The 16,918-nt window shown below is 35.9% G+C and overlaps 1 protein-coding gene across 1 annotated transcript in view; it reads left to right on the forward strand.

Annotated features, from left to right (window-relative positions):
- Window positions 1–16,918, forward strand: part of ANKMY2 (ankyrin repeat and MYND domain containing 2) — a 35,430-nt gene that overhangs the window by 9,754 nt on the left and 8,758 nt on the right. The window contains exons 3-5 of the mRNA XM_007469026.1: window positions 4,343–4,481; window positions 6,197–6,295; window positions 12,940–13,100. Of these exons, the coding sequence (XP_007469088.1) occupies window positions 4,343–4,481; window positions 6,197–6,295; window positions 12,940–13,100 (399 nt within the window). The remainder of the gene's footprint in view (window positions 1–4,342; window positions 4,482–6,196; window positions 6,296–12,939; window positions 13,101–16,918) is intronic.

Here is a 16,918-nt window from a genome sequence, read left to right on the forward strand (position 1 = left end):
AAAAAAAAAAATTGGGTTATGTATTATACTTTTTTTTTTTTAGAAATGAGTTTTTTTCTTTTTAAAAAAAAATATTTATTTATTTATTTTTTGGCTGCGTTGGGTCTTTGTTGCTGTGCGCGGGCTTTCTCTAGTTGGGGGGAACGGGGCGGGGCTACTCCTCATTGCGGCGTGCGGGCTTCTCATTGTGGTGGCTTCTCTTGTTGCGGAGCATGGGCTGTAGGTGCGTGGGCTTCAGTAGTTGCGGCACTCGGGCTCAGTAGTTGAGGCTCACAGACTCTAGAGCGCAGGCTAAGTAGTTGTGGCGCTCGAGCTTAGTTGCTCAACGGCACGTGGGATCTTCTTGGACCAGGGCTCGAACCCGTGTCCCCTGCATTGGCAAGCGGATTCTTAATCACTGTGCCACCAGGGAAGTCCTGTATTATACTATTTTGTAAAGGAAAAATTTAACTAACTTTAAACAAGTTTACCAAATGCAATATAACACTGAAAATAAAAATATGTTCCAAAGAATAAAATATATAACCTGAATGTTTTTAAAAATTCTGAATAGTTCTTGGGTAAAAGAAGAAATAGAAGTAGAAATTTCCTACTATAAACAACTGAAAACACAACATTTATCAAAAGCTACTGTTTATCAAAAGCTGTGTCATGTGGCCAAAGTCATATTCAGAGGAAATTTTGTAGCACTTGTTATTGTACTTTAAATCTTTGTGTTGTTCTGAGCTTTCAACTCATGAAATTAGATAAAAAGAATAAAATATACTCAGAAAATATAAGAAATGAGTTAAGAAAAATAAAATAGAAATAAAAAATTTTTAAAGCCATCAAGCACAAGCAACAAAAGAAAAAGTAAAGAAAAAATAAAAATTAAAACCTTTGTGCTTCAAAGCACACCATCCAGAAAGTAAAAATAAACCCCACAGAATGGTTTTACAAATCATATCTGGTAAGGGACTTGTAACTAGAACGTATTAAGAACTCATACAACTCAATAATAAAAATGGCAAATAACCTTATTTAAAAAATGGGCAAAGGATCTTCTTCTTCCAAAGAAGACATATGAATAACCAATATGCACATGAAAAAAGGCTCAAAATTAGCTGCCAGGGAAATGCAAATCAAAACCACAATGAGAGGCCACTTTACACCCACTAGGATGGCGATAATAAAAATATATATATAAATAATAACAAGTATTAGTGAGGATGTGGAGAAGCTGGAACCCTCGTGCTTTGCTGGTAGGAATATAAAATGGTGCAGCTGCTCTTTAAAATGGGTTGACAATTCCTCAAATGATTAAACATAGAGTTACCATATAACTCAGCAATCCTAGGTATGTAACTAAGAAAAATAAAACATATGACAATACAAAAACTTGAACATGAATGTTTATAGCAGCATTATTCATAAGAGCCAAAGGTGGAAACGGTCCAAACATCCATCAACTGATAAGTGGATAAACACAGTGTAGTATATCCATGCAACAGAATATTATTCAGTCACAAAAAGGAATGAAGTCCTGGTGCATGCTACAACATGGGTGAATTTCAAAAACATTCTGCCAAGTGAAAGAAGCCAATCAAACAAGACTAATATTGTATGATTTCATGTATAGGAGATGTCCGAAATGGGCAAGTTCATAGACACAGAAAGTAAATTAGCAGTTGCCTAAGGCTGGGTAATGGGATGGGGAGGGGTAACAGGAATGACTGCTAATGGGTATGGTATTTCATTTGGTTTTGACAAAAATATTCTAAAATTGATTGTGGTGATGGTTGCACAGCTCTGAAAATACTTAAAACTATTTAATTGTAATGTTAAATGAGTAAATTATATCACAATGAAGCTGTTAAAAAAGAAAAGATAAAACAAAGTTATCAATTTAAGACCAAAAAAATAGACAAAATTTGGAAAGTATAAGCAAGAAAATAATAAATAAACACCAAGGAAGTGAGAGCATAACTGCAATTATAAGAGGAATTGTCATAACTTTTTAAAGCCAATTCATTTGAAAACCCATATGATAGTGATTTTTTAGAAAAATAAAAATGAACGTATTTATCTCATATAGAAATAGAAAAACTTGGATAATTAAGGAAGATTTGTATAAATGTATTTAAGTGCCAACTACCTTCTAAAGCTGCACGCCTGAGTAAGCTTTACAAAACATTCAAGGACCATTTAATTCTCATTTTACACAGATTGTATCATTAGTTCATAAAAAGATGGGAAGCTGCCTAACTCATTTGATAAAGTTAGCATAATGCTGATGCCAAAACAGGAAGAAGCCCAAGCAAACTATGTGCTCAGTTCGCTTTGTAAATACAGATGCAAAAACACTATATAAAATATTAGCAACTTGATCCAGTAGTGTATCAAAAGAATAATAAGACTGAACCAAGTAAGGTTTCTCCAAGAATGATAGGATGGTTCAGTTTAGAAAAAATTCACTATATTACAGGATAAAAGAGAAATATGATCATCTCAATAGATATAATGCATTTGATAATATTTAACTACTGGGAGTAAAAACTCTTTTAACAACTTAAGATAGAATGGCTTTTCTGTAACTTGAATAAGTTTGCAGAAACCTTCCACAAGCATTGGCATCCTACTTAATGTTAAAACATGAGACACACTCCTGTACTTAATGTTTAAACCTAGGAGCACCAAATTCAAGACAAGGAGGTTCCTGGAGCTTCTATGAGTGAGCTGCGCACAGATTTGGCCTCCTTGGTATTCCTTGAACCCAATGCTCCTCTCCCCCAGAGTTTTACACTTGCATTCTCTTTACTGGAGCGTTCTTCCTCGAGTTATTTACATCCTTTGCTCCTTCCAGGGCTTTGTTCAAATGCCACCTGCTCAGAAGGACATTCTTTGACTGTCCTTTTAAAAATAACAATCTCTTCTTACCTTCTGCCATTCCCTCTCCCCCTTACTCGATGTTGTTTCCCTATAGCACTTATTATCACCATCTGCCTTGTCACCCCTACTAAAATTTAGTGCCAGGGACTTAGACTTTAGGGGCATGGAATTTGCTCATTGCTACCCACAGTGCATAGATCTGTGTCTGACATATCTTAGGCACTCAATAAATATTTGCTGAATGAATGAATGCTGCATTTAATGATATAGAGTTGTAACTCAATAGACTAATATTGATGAATTCTTTGATTTAAAAATTATGGGAGAGAAACTTTATTTTTAGGATCATCATATTTAAAGTTTTTTAAACTACTAAAGTTTTAATCTCCTTATCATTTTCCCATTACTACTCTCAAGAAACATTGACTACTACTAAGTTGCCTCTTGTAGAACCTTCCTATGATTCTCACATCAACAAACCTCTGATAATATTGATGACGATGTTCATTATAATAGTCTAGAATCATCAAGAACAATTCAAATTATGTTAGTATTCTAAGATTTGCTAAAAAAAAAGATTGTGTGTTTTAGAGAGGTTTTCATCCAGAGTAACTCTGAAATTCCAGCACTCAGAGAGTCTGTCCTGGATTCTGAGAAGATTTACTTACAGGGAACATCTCATTTATTTATCCACCAAATAGTATTAGGTAGTCAACATATAAAGTTGGATGTTTCATTGGATATGGACAAAACATATGGAGACTAAACAGTGTAGCCTGGTGTAAACACTACCAATCATTTCTGCATATTCATATAATCATATATATAACCAAATCATATATATGATCAAAATATAAATGTGATTTTGAGGATCATTTTTTAAAAATGAGAACACTCTAACATACATTTCTCACATCTTGTTTTTCTCATTGGCAGTAATTCATGGAAATTTTTTCAATTCAATAGATACAAATGTATTCAATTAGTAACATCACACTATTCCATACTATTCCATGCTATGGATATACCATATTCAACTTTCCCCTTGATAAGCATTCTTTTTGTTTTAAGGTTTTTCCTTACTTTTTTCTTTTCTTTTCTTTTTTTTAATGCATTTGTATCTGCTTGTTCATTTGTTTCCCCAGGAGCTAAGTATGTGTAGTAGAGATGAGAGCCCTGATAAATTTAAGTTTTGGTCCTTGCCCTGGCCATTTTACTAGTCATCTGAAGTTGAGCAATTCTTCTCTGAATCTGTTTGCTAATCTGTAGAAAACCTCAGGTAATAAAACCATCTTTTTTCTTCAGCAGTTTATGGAAGATCCAAGTGGGGAATTGAGTATAAAAATGTAGATTATAAAGATGATTTTATTAATTCATTTTATTTTGTGTTTTAATTTAATTGCAGGAATTGTTCATAGGCAGGGGGAAAGGTAAATAAGTAAACTTAATACTTTTTTTTCCCTTTCTGTTAAAGAATGGAATGACTCCTCTAATGCATGCTGCATATAAAGGAAAACTTGATATGTGCAAATTACTTTTACGACATGGAGCTGATGTAAATTGTCATCAACATGAACATGGATACACAGCCCTCATGTTTGCTGCACTTTCTGGTGAAGTTTTAGCATTTATTCTAATATACCAATAATAGTCACTTATACAAATTTGTTATAAGTATGTGTACATTTTTAAATTAAGCGTATTTTTGTTATAGTAATTTTAAGATCATGTCTTGTGGAAAGACATGGTGGGAATCGGTTTTGAAAAGCTATAATGTATGAAGTATGTTATATAGTTTATTTGGTGATGTTTCTTTAGTTATTTAAATCACTTGATTCTTTGTATTGACAATATATTTTGTTTAGAGTTGTGGAGCTAGATCTATTATTCTTACAATTTAGTTCCTTTGCTGTTCTATAGTTTTATATTTTGAAGTAATATGAAAACTTCTTTGTTGTTCTCTTGAGAGAATACCTGCTATGATAGGGCTGTTTGCTTCAGTGACATTTAAGTACTAAATATGATGATCCATTTAGAAACTTACTCTGATTCATGTTGCTTATAATTTGCTGAATAAAGACAATTGGGAAATATCTAAAATTAAGTGGAATTATCTGTCCTTGTTACAGTTTTTTAAGAAAATAAATACGTAACTTAATATTACCATGCTTTAAAAGCAGTAATCTGTATTTTGATAATCCAGGGGGAAAAAAAGCATTTCTAAGCATAGTATAAAATATAGAATTCAAAAAGGGCAACATTGCCTAATTTGATTACATAAAATCTTAAAACATTTCCATATATAGAAAATACCATACATAGAGTTAAAATATAAATTAAAAAACTAAGGAAAATAGTTATTACTATTTCTAAAAGGGTTATATCATTATATATGAAGAGTTCTTATAAATCAGTTAGAAAACAACAAATACTACAGTAGAAAATTAGACAAAATTGAACAGAGAACAAAAGAAATACAACTGGCTAATAAGCTTAAAACGCTCTCAAAGATCTGCAGATTAGAACAACAAATGATAACCTTTCACTTAAACATATTGGCAAAGGTTAAGGAGGAATGATGATGCCCAGTCTTGGCACAGGAACTTTTGTGCACTGTTTTGGGGAGTGTACATCAGCCCAACCTTGCTGGAAGGCAGCCTGGTAAAATGCATTTAAAATATGCATAACCTTTGATCCTACAGTGTTTTCCAGGAACTGTTCCTAAGGAAATCATAGTTCAAGCTTGAAAAAAGTAATGGGAAATGCTGTCCACTGAGTATAGTTTATAATAGCAGATTATCTGTAAGGATTCCTTTAGTGAAAGAACACAAATAGAATCACTATGAATGTGTAGATAGGACAAAGTGTAAAAAGATAGATCCTCAACTGTCAGTAGTTATCTCAGGTCCTGTAGGTGTGAAGGATGGGATGAGTTAGTAGACATTAAGGGGAGACTTTTATTCATTTTATTTTTTCTTTGTTTTTTATTTTTTGTTTTGACTTTATACTAAGCATTATTCTTTTTTTTAATACTAAGTATTATCATAGGAAAAACATACTTTGTCTTGTTAAAAAAAAAGTTATATTCAATTCCATACCATTTTTGTATTGCTTGATGTGTTTTCTAGAAAATAAGGTTAATTTCTGTGCGGGTTCTATAGCATTTTACTTTTTGCTACAGTTATGATTTATATTTTGGAAAAAATGAAAATATCCACAAAATAGAAACCTAAAACTCAGCAGAAAAAAAGGGTACAGATTATTTAAAAGGGAATATTTGAATTGTGCAGTCCTTAATTTTAACAAATATGTTTCTTTTTAACTCTAGGTAATAAAGACATCACTTGGGTAATGTTGGAAGCTGGTGCCGAGACAGATGTTGTCAACTCTGTAGGAAGAACAGCAGCTCAGATGGCAGCCTTTGTGGGTGAGTTTTTATGGCAGTTTTACATTAGCTTATACCCAGAATTTCCCCCATGGAAAAAAATACCACTTTGCTTCTCAGAGTGTAAATACTGTCATGTTTATTTTTCTTTTTTTTTTTTTTTTTAATAACAGCCATGTAAATGACCTTGTCTCCCTTTCACTTTTTTTTTTTTTTAAATAAATTTATTTATTTTTGGCTGTGTTGGGTCTTCGTTTCTGTGCGAGGGCTTTCTCTAGTTGTGGCAAGCGGGGGCCACTCTTCATCATAGTGCGCGGGCCTCTCACTGTTGTGGCCTCTCTTGTTGCGGAGCATGGGCTCCAGATGCACAGGCTCAGTAGTTGTGGCTCACGGGCCCAGGTGCTCCGTGGCATGTGGGATCTTCCCAGACCAGGGCTCGAACCCGTGTCCCCTGCATTGGCAGGCAGATTCTCAACCACTGCGCCACCAGGGAAGCCCTGTCATGTTTATTTTTAAAAAACCAAATGTTTACAGTTTTGTCTAACTTAATGAAACACCTAATGACACTTTGGATAACATGAACAAGCTATTTTGAATCTCCACTCTGAAATATAGAGTGTGGTGAGGCCTTTTTGTTGCAGTCAAATGCTCGAATGAGAATATTTTACTCCTCTAAGGAAGCAGTTTAACCTAATGTTTAAGAACAGGAACTGTGGAGTCAGTGATCCTGGGTTGAAATTCTGGCTGTACCACTTAACAGCAAGTTACTTAATTATTCTGATCTTCAGTTTCCCCACTGCAAAATGTTCACATGGTTACTGAAAGGATTAAATGAGATGATAGACCTAAAGAGCTTTACATGTAGCTCTCAATAAATGCCATCAGTTATTGCTGTTTAAAATAATTACAACAATGATTAGGAAGGAGCATTAATGATAATACAGTATACAGCTGTTTCATTATCATCCTCATCAACTACAAACATTTATTACGTGTTCCCAATATTTCTTGATGTGTTAATCCTGTTACTCGATATAATATAGGGGGTTTAGAAGAGATTGGGAATGAATATTTGATGTTTGATATTTTGGCCCCAATGAGTTGGCAGTTAGAAGAGTCCATTGATAGAAAAGCAATGATAGAAATATCTGATTTATTGGGAATGTAGTAAGTAGCTCGGTGAGGCCTAATGATTCATTAAACAGATACTTAACATTCACAACCTGTAGACCAAGCATCACTCTAGATGCTTTGGTGAATAAGACAGAGGGTGTTCCTGCATTCATGGCACTAAGAGGATAAAGGCAATGACTGTGTGAAAATGTATTCTAATGGGTGACTTAAGGGTTCCATAAAATACATCAAAGAGAGGGATCTTCTCTCCCATTCCAAGGGAATTTCAAGAGAGAAATTACATGTAAGCTAAGGTACAGTGGGAATTAGTCAGATATGGGGGACAGTAACTGTATATGGTGTTAAATTTTATTATTATATTACTTAAAACTACTAATAGTAAGTACTGTTGATTAAGTCAAAGCAGTCACTGAGTCACTTTATGACAGCTCTTTGAGAACAAATATTCTTGTTTTATTTTACTTCAGTTCAGGAGGATTTGAAAAAGGTATGGCTTTGCTGTGCAAACTTCAGAGAAATATTTATCTCCCACAGTTAGGGGCTCCCTGGTTGCTACCACCTCAGCCCTCAGCTAATTTTGAGGGTGTCAGTTTAGTAAGAAAAGAACACTAAACTAGGAATCATGAGACTCATATTTTAGTTCATATCTGCTCCTAATTAGTTACAAGATCACAGGCAAATCCCTTCACCTCCAGATCCTCAGTTTTCTGATATGTACAAAGAAGCCAGGGAATTGGATGATCTGAAGTTCTGTTTAACTCTACAAGTTTTCATTATGTCCACAATGTAATGAAATAGAGCTTAGATAGAGGTTAAGTAACTTTCCCCAGATCACAGGGCTGGAAGTGGAGGAGCCTGCACTTTCATGGCATTAATACAGTGCTTTTCTTTTTCTCTGTTTTCTTTAATACTATCAATACTACGTTAATAAAAATCTAGTGTACACCTGTCCACAATTCCATCCTAAAGTGAGGGTAATGTTTTCATTCCATTTCAATCTATTTAGACTAATTTCATAGACAGAAAATTACATTGTACCCTTTCAAGTTGACGTTATATTTTCCTTATAGTTAGTCTTATTAAAAACTCATTCTCCAAAAAAAAAAAAAAAAAAAAAAAAAAAATAGCTAAACCTGAAAACCAACATATTCTTCCTCAGAATTTTTTCTAGCTTTTTAAAAATAACTATTTGAACCTCACTTTGAAAAAAAAAAAAAAAAAAAAAAAAAACTCATTCTCCCACTTTCATTCCCCTCAAGCAGATTAATATGTTTACATATGTACTCACACACGTGCAAGATTTTTTCATCTTTTAAAAATAAGGTCATACAAATATATTCCTTGCAACTTGTTTTCCTCACTTACCAGTACACCATGGAAGTCCCTCCCGTCTCACTCAGTATGTGGCTATTTGTGTGTGTGTGTGTGTGTGTGTGTGTGTGTGTGTGTGTTTCCTTAATGTGACTGGCCTGGTCTTGTTAGAGTAAATTTTATTTCTCCTTTTATTAACTTGAAAGATCAAGAATGCTTTTATATTCTACCAGTGCGTTCTCTCCTATTCACAGTGCTCCCAGTTACACCCATATTTCTCAGTTACTATCTAGAAACAAGAGCAAAACTATACCCTGTGCCCTACCCTTAAGGTTTTGCATTTGCCCATTTAGCAACCCCAACAAGATGAAATCCTTATAACTCATTTATTTCTCCACATTCTGTTTGCCTTGTCAGGCAACAGGCCTTTCCTTTCCTCCTCCACCACTACGACTGGCTGTGCACTTGCCTGAGAAAGTCTAGAATGTTTGGTGCCAATATGTCATTAGAGTGTCATTCATGGTGTGTTCTTTCTCCTTCAGCAGTCCTCACCATCTACAGTATAATTTCTCCATCGTGCTGTCTCCACCCATTGGGATTAACTATCTCTGCTGCCAAGGGCTCTTGTTCTTCACTCTCTCCTCTCTTTTCTTCTTGCTCCATCTTGAGATCTCTGTTCTCATTTAGGTTTTGGTTACAGGACATTCTCAGATGGTTCGTAGGTTGTATATTGTTTGAAACCCATCATAACCAAAACTCTTTTTCTCTGAAATGCGAGTCATATGTTGGCTAGTTTCATGATTCTTATATCACTGTTCTATTCTCTCAATCATATGTAGAAGTTACTCCACAATTTTCTAAATCCTGGTTTTGTAAGTGAGAATGTGATTTATTTTTCTTTGTCAACTTTTCATTTCTTAGTCTGGAACTGTATTTCAATTTCAGTTTATCCTTGAAAGTAAAAAATTGTACTAGCATGTGTCTGGTTGTGTGTATGTTCCCGTTAATCCTGCCGAGGGCTGACTCAGTGAGCCCATTCAGTCTAGAAGACTCAAGTCCAGTGATAGTAATAATGGCACAAAATGATGCACTGGTCCCCACCCAGCCCCCACCCCCAGCATTTATTTTCTATATTAAAAGTACAATTTTATTTGTAGGTATTCACATTCATAAATTAAAAACTCATAAAACTAAATACTTAATAGTTTCAATTTTAAAATTTAAATATAAATTAAGTAAAAATTTATAAAGATAAACTTTAAATATATATGTATATCACTCTAATATAAATTATCGGCAGATTTTTAAAAATAAAATACGCAAAATTACCTAAGTACTACCTAAAATGAGAAAGATTAATGTTGGAAAAAAGTAAAGTAATATTATTTTTTTCCTTCTCACAAAGGTGTAATTTTAACAAACCTCTAGTCCTACAACAGTGTCATTGTTAGGTAGCCAGTATTTTATGTACAAATATTTCCAACTGCTAACAAGGCTTTTTCTGAATATACTAGTTGGGGGACTGATGAGAAGATGTAGTTACAAGCTAAGTCTATATTTTCCTCTGATCCCTTTACCTTCAAATATTCCTTTGTCTATTTTGATAGTTAGAAGCTATTTTATTTTTTATTTTAATTTTTTAAAATTTATTTATTTATTTATTTTGGGCTGCGTTGGGTCTTCGTTGCTGCACACAGACTGTCTCTAGTTGTGGTGAGCGGGGGCTACTCTTCATTGTGGTGTACGGCCTAATCACTGCGGTGGCCTCTCGTTGCGGAGTACGGGGTTCAAGGCGTGCGGGCTTCAGTAGTTGTGGCACGTGTGCTCAGTAGTTGTGGCTCGCAGGCTCTAGGGCACAGGCTCAGTAGCTGTGGTGCACGCTCTTAGTTGCTCCGCGGCATGTTGGATCTTCCCAGACCAGGACCCGAACCTGAGTCCCCTGCATTGGTAGGTGGATTCTTAACCACTGCACCACCAGGGAAGTCTCTAGAAGCTATTTTAGAGCACCCTTTTTTTTTAAAACAGGAGCCTCTATCTTTTTATTGAAGCTGGATGTGTTTTAGAAAGCAGTGCAATTTGTCTTCATCTTCTTTAGTTTCTTCATGTACAGTTGTAAATTCCTGCACACCATTATCTGTGTTACTTTTGTTGCTCTCATGTTTACATCCTGCTTGTATATTTGCTTGTCATTTTTCTCCCTTCTTGAAGATTATGTAGGTAGAAATGATCATTTTCTAAACAGAACACTTCATATTTTTAATATTTCCCGTTACTGTTTGACTTCTCCTCAAGATATATACAATGGAGATTTCTGGTTTTAAAAAAGAAAAGAAAAAGAAAAAGAAACTGGTGTTTCAGCATTTAAGAATCACATCAAATACCAAAAATGATACTGTGATTGCTACTAAAATTTCCCTTCATATCATGGATGTGTTCTTTTATCATTTGTTTAATTATTAATTCTCCATCCATTTCTTTTTTTTCCTGGATCTGTTTTTCAGCTCTCTCATCTCTTCCATAATGATTTCTATATCCTAGTTTTTCTCTGTTTTGAGATATTTCATCCCCTTCATTTTCTACATTACTATTTTAGTTCTCGGTAGTAACCAGGATTACCTCTTTCAGTTTGTCTATTAACTTTTAAAAATGGAATCTTTCTGTGGTCCATGAAAGTCTCTTTACATACTGTAGTTGATCTGCTTAATTTAAGTTTTCTTCTTTGGTGGTTGTGGTTATGGTTTGGTTGTGGTGTGGCTGTAGTTGTAAGAACACGTTCTGCGGAAGAAGCCCTTTGCTGGAGGCATTGCAGAGTCTTTCGAGATTGGATCCCCTTTGGTCTGCATCTCCTAGGCAGTCAGGTAAAGCCGACAGGGTCATGGAGCAGTGAAGGGAAGTGCCATCTCTCTATACCTGTGGTCTTAGGGTCAACAAACCAGGAGATATTTTGTCCTTTGCTGAGACACAGCGGGAAGCCGGTCCACTCTTGAGTTCTCCTTGAACTCTCAGGCAGGCTGAGCCCTTGACCAACCTTAGGGTCCACCTGGCCCACAATGCAATCCCCCCACAGGTCACCTGTTGGCAGGATCGAGCAGATGCTCCCTGGACCGTGTACAAGTGGGCAGGGGCCACAAGGGCCACCCAGGGTGGACCCCTGTCTGGGAGCCCCGGCATCTGGGCCGGCTCCCCAGGACTCTCCGCCACTGGTCCCTCAGCCCTTATCAGGCAGAGCGGAGGAAGAAGTCTGTCCTCCGGAGATTCTGGAAGAGCCTGCACCTGCAAATGTGCCCTGCAGGCACAGCCTGCTTGCCCAGAGTGGCCACTTTCTTGCTCCAGAGAAGTAGTGGAGAGGGAGCCAGGGAGGCGGAGGCAGCAGGAAAACACAGGCCACCAGCTTCGCCAGGGAAGGTTTTGCTTTCCTAGAACAATTTTTACCTCTCGAGATGGCTTAGAGAAGTGGCACAGGGATCTATGAGGAGCTGTAATGTGGATTCCAAGCTTACAGGGGCAAAAGCTTTTTCTCTAAATCATTTCACAAAGAGGCCAAGATTTTCTCAAATTCAAGGGGGGAAGAGATTAGCTTAACAATATGAACAGTAATTATAATTAATAACTTTCTACAGAATAAATTTAAATTCTGCGTAAAGAAAGCCAGATGTGATTAGGGAAGAATGAATATCATTTGTGTAGGGGTGGAAGGAGAGACATTTAAATTACAAGCAACTTTTATTAAACATTTAGGGTCAATTTTAAGTTGAACGTTGCTTTTTTGTTGTTGTTATCCACATAATCTTCTCATGTATTATGAATTCTGTGTCTTTAAAAGGAGATTATTTCTTGAGTTTCCCTGGTGGCACAGTGGTTGAGAGTCCGCCTGCCGATGCAGGGGACGCGGGTTCGTGCCCCGGTCCGGGAGGATCCCACATGCCGCGGAGCGGCTGGGCCCGTGAGCCATGGCCGCTGAGCCTGCGCGTCCGGAGCCTGTGCTCCGCAATGGGAGAGACCACAACAGTGAGAGGCCCACGTACCGCAAAAAAAAAAAAAAAAAAAGGAGATTATTTCTTGATCACAAAGCATGCTTGTAGATGTTCCCCAGAACATTTTACCTCCTCCTCCCCCTCTACTCTCCTTTCCTACAAATTGAAGATGTTGATGCATGTTTACTTCAGAAAACAGAGTAATATAATAAAAAAAGTCTTATTTTGAATAATGAAATTATATATTTCCTATTTTTCTATTAAAAGGTCAACATGATTGTGTGACTATAATCAACAATTTCTTTCCTCGAGAGAAACTGGATTATTACACTAAACCCCAGGGACTGGATAAAGAGCCGAGGCTGCCCCCAAAGTTGGCAAGCCCCCTGCACAAAATTATCACCACAACAAATCTGCATCCTGTCAAGGTACTGTAGCATCTACTGTATTTGCTTTCTATTCAAATATGGCTTCAGAATTTAAACGGCTCTTAGTACATAGGATCATAATTGTCTTGGGCTGCTTTTTGTTGATGTAAAGCTTGTGATAGGCTCTCTTGTTCACTTGATACAGTGAAGGAGTGCTGTCGTTTGAAACCTAGAAGAGAGTGAGGGACACAGCCTAGCGCAAGAGGAAAAGCTAGGCAGAGAGATGGGTTCAGCCGAAGCCTAGCTTCCCCCTCATCTCACAGTGAGCTCCAGACCATTAATGACTCCAGAGAGGCAAGGGAGCCAGGCTTTCATATGTCAGTCTGTCATTGGCTGAGGTCTGTCCCCAGAGGGAAAGGACAGCTTCCCAGATAGTGCCAAGTGAGGTGGCTGTCTTTGGATGAAGGAAGTTCCCTGAGGAAGGAGGCAGCTCGGAGCCCACAGCAGCCAACAATCCAGCAGCAGGGACCTGGTACACAGGCCTGGTAAAGAGAATCTGGGTGGGGAACAGACAGCATCTACTACACTAATTATCCTTCCAGGAAATGTTCTGAAATGTAATAATGAAAACATTTTTTTTTTTTCATGCAAGTAGGTATTTGATGCATTTAAGTGATACACTTCTTCTAGTAAATAGTCAAATCACACAGATTTTCAAACTTAGTAGACCAACCCGGAAGTTCAAATGGCTTAACTGGGAAACTTCAAGGGCTATTGCGAACTATTTCCACTGCTATTTTCTTCATGTTTTATATATGACCTTTGTGTTTGTTTATAAACTGATTGTTTTTCTTTTAATTGATCCAAATTAATATTATTTTTTCAGTGAGGCATCACATAAAACTCCATGTGTGCTACAATGATGCTGTCCTTTTTCAAACTTCAATGTTTACCATATGTCTTCATTCATAATGTATAGATTTGATAGTAATTCAGAGCTATTTGGTGAGCAAGACAGTATGTTGGGTCAAAAACTGAAGTTTTCCCTTAATACAAAGTGTTAATGTAGTGAAATAAATTTCCTTTGTCTGTTACAAAAGAATCTGGAATATACTGATTGTCATTAAAATAAGTGGACAGCTCTCATAAAGTAACTCTTTTGAAGACTAACATTCAAGTTCCAAATTGTGTATAATCTTATTACTTTATTGCTACATCCCTTTGCATATAGTCTTGAAGCTCGAGGAACAAACAAATCAAAAAATACCTTTCATGTGGCCCTTCACCCAAATTAATTTTCTGGACCATCTAGAGAGATGACACACTAACAGATCCTTTCCCATACAACAGACAGGTGGTATCTATTCTGTTTTTATTTTTCAAAACTCAAATGTTTTACTGAACATTCTGAAAGAACCGCTAGAGGCAACACTTATGACCCTAATCGGGCAAAAATGAAATTCAGTCATGAATCAGGTGTTTGTGTTTCTAGTGGAGATTTTATAGGACTTAGAATTTAACCTCTGAAAAATATTTAGCCTCTTCTGTTTCAGTCTTTCTTTCCCTCCCAGCACACACAGGAAAGAGAGAACTCCTGTAAACAGTGACTCCCTCTCCGTGGCGCTTCTTCTATTAGGAGTGGAGCAAGCTGGAGTGGGAAGACAGGATTTTTCCCAGGGATACAGTATTTCTCAATGTAGAGAACGTGTGTGGTTTTACAAGGCCCTTGTCATTCCGCCTCTAGCCTGAGCATTACAGAATATTCTGGGTTTGATTGATCTGAAGAAGTTTCCTGTATGTATCTGATTCACTGTGTCTTATATCTGTGTCCACCCTTTGAGACTGCAGTAATCTCAATTATTGTGATAATTGAGTCTATGGAGTAATTTTTGATGTTTGCACAGAACCTAGTTTCTCAGGGTTAAATATCCTAAGAATTACTGTATCTCCAATTATCTTTAAAGGCACATATTTTGAGTAAATTTGATTAGGGGTATATTTATACAGACAAATTATAAAGGTATATAAACTAAAATAGCCTACATTATATTTTTTAGAGCTCTTGGTCTTATAAGAGAGATTATTCTATGATTATAGTACCTTCCTTCAGACCACACCTTGCTTTTTGTACGTATAGTCTATTCACTTGAAAACCTTTCTTTTATCCATACTTTAGATAAAAGCTGCCCAGTTGCTTTTGTGGTGGCCCGTTTTCATTGCTTTACCCCTTTTCAAGCTGGCACAGGTCTTCACAGGGCTTATTATAAAAAAGTAACTAATAGCCACTCTACCAAATCAAAGATCTTTTAAAATAAGCACAGTACAACACTCGATCCAACAGTGCACCTTTTTGCTGCATTGTACCTAACACAGATACATTTGCGTGGAGGTTAAGTGGCTGCTATAGCAATAAGGATGTTTGCTTTCAACAGGGACTTGGGGAATTGTGCTAATGCCCAGAATACAGACATTATAATGGAGAAAAACAGAGTCACAGGAAAAATGACAATAGAGTTTAGCAGAGTCTCTAAGTGATTAGGAAACAGATGTGTGCAAGTGATCCTATCTTTTGATTATTAATGATTTTTAAGCCCAGAATTTATTTATTCCTCTTCAGTAATAAATGATTCCCTTTATAATAAATATATTATTTTATAATGCAGAGATTAAAGGAAGGAAACTAATTCAAATATTATTTTGTGTGCATCTATGTAAATGCTTCAGTGAGCTCACTGTTGAGCTGTGGGTATGTATCATTTTTTATTGTGTGTACTGCTGTATATTATAAAATAAAGTCTAATGTCTTAAACAAAAAAAAATCATTAATCTGGGTTCTATTTGGGAGTTTTTAAAGAATTCTTACATGTAAGTTTAGATCCTATCCTTTGATTACAAATGCTGTATACAAAATATTGAGCAAACAGCTTCAATTGATTACAGTTGACAGCAGAAATATAAACAGGTAATTAATGCTATATATTATGGTAGGGGAAGTTTTCAGCAAACTTATTGTTACCAATAAGGATTCTGATTATACTTATTTCATGAAGTCTAATAATTTGTTATTGAGTGCTATATTTTAAGTAAAATACTAGGTTATATATCAATTTAGTAGTGTCAAAAATAAGTAAAAAAATCTTAATTTAACAAGAACATTTAATATATGTTAAATTTTCAAGTAGGAAGCTCAGCATGGGTTTTACTTAAGTTAACAAATTATCTTCATGTCTAAAGAAAAGGATCTAATTCATGAAATCTGCTACCTGTTGTTTCCTAAGACTACCTGGGACAGGTATTTAGCTGTAACACGTAAGTTAACAAATACTGAATGAACTTCTGCTCTGAGAATACAACTGTGCCTATGTTACACACGTTTACATTACTGTATCTCATTATGGATTTTGACAGCTGTCCTATGAAAGCCTACCACAACCAATAAAGAAATAAAATACTCCTTATTACACTAAATTTGGGCTTAATCTGGGCTTATATGGGAAGTGTGGGACTCATAATGCATCAGATTGGATAACTCTCTTAGAATCCCTTTTTAAAGCTATTTTTGCTTTCCTCTTTGACCTATTCACATTGGTGATTAGAAGCATATTAGGAAAATTTCTAGAGAAATGTAGTCAATCAGTAAGTAATACACCTTTTATTTTTAGACTTCTTGTCAGTAAAAATCTTCATTTCCTTATAATTAACAAGAATGAATGAGAATTGTGGTCTTCCTAGCCATGAAATCCTAACACTCAGTAATGTTAACTAAAAGTAGTGATTGCTCTGTTAGTTGATTCTATATATAAAAGGTGTACAAATATGCCATGCTTATCTTCAGTGAAAGTGCTTTTAACAGAGATAGTGAAACCATGATTCCTGCT

This window comes from Lipotes vexillifer, unplaced genomic scaffold (genome assembly GCF_000442215.2).
Source record: "Lipotes vexillifer unplaced genomic scaffold, Lipotes_vexillifer_v1.1 scaffold623, whole genome shotgun sequence".
NCBI lineage: Eukaryota > Metazoa > Chordata > Mammalia > Artiodactyla > Lipotidae > Lipotes > Lipotes vexillifer.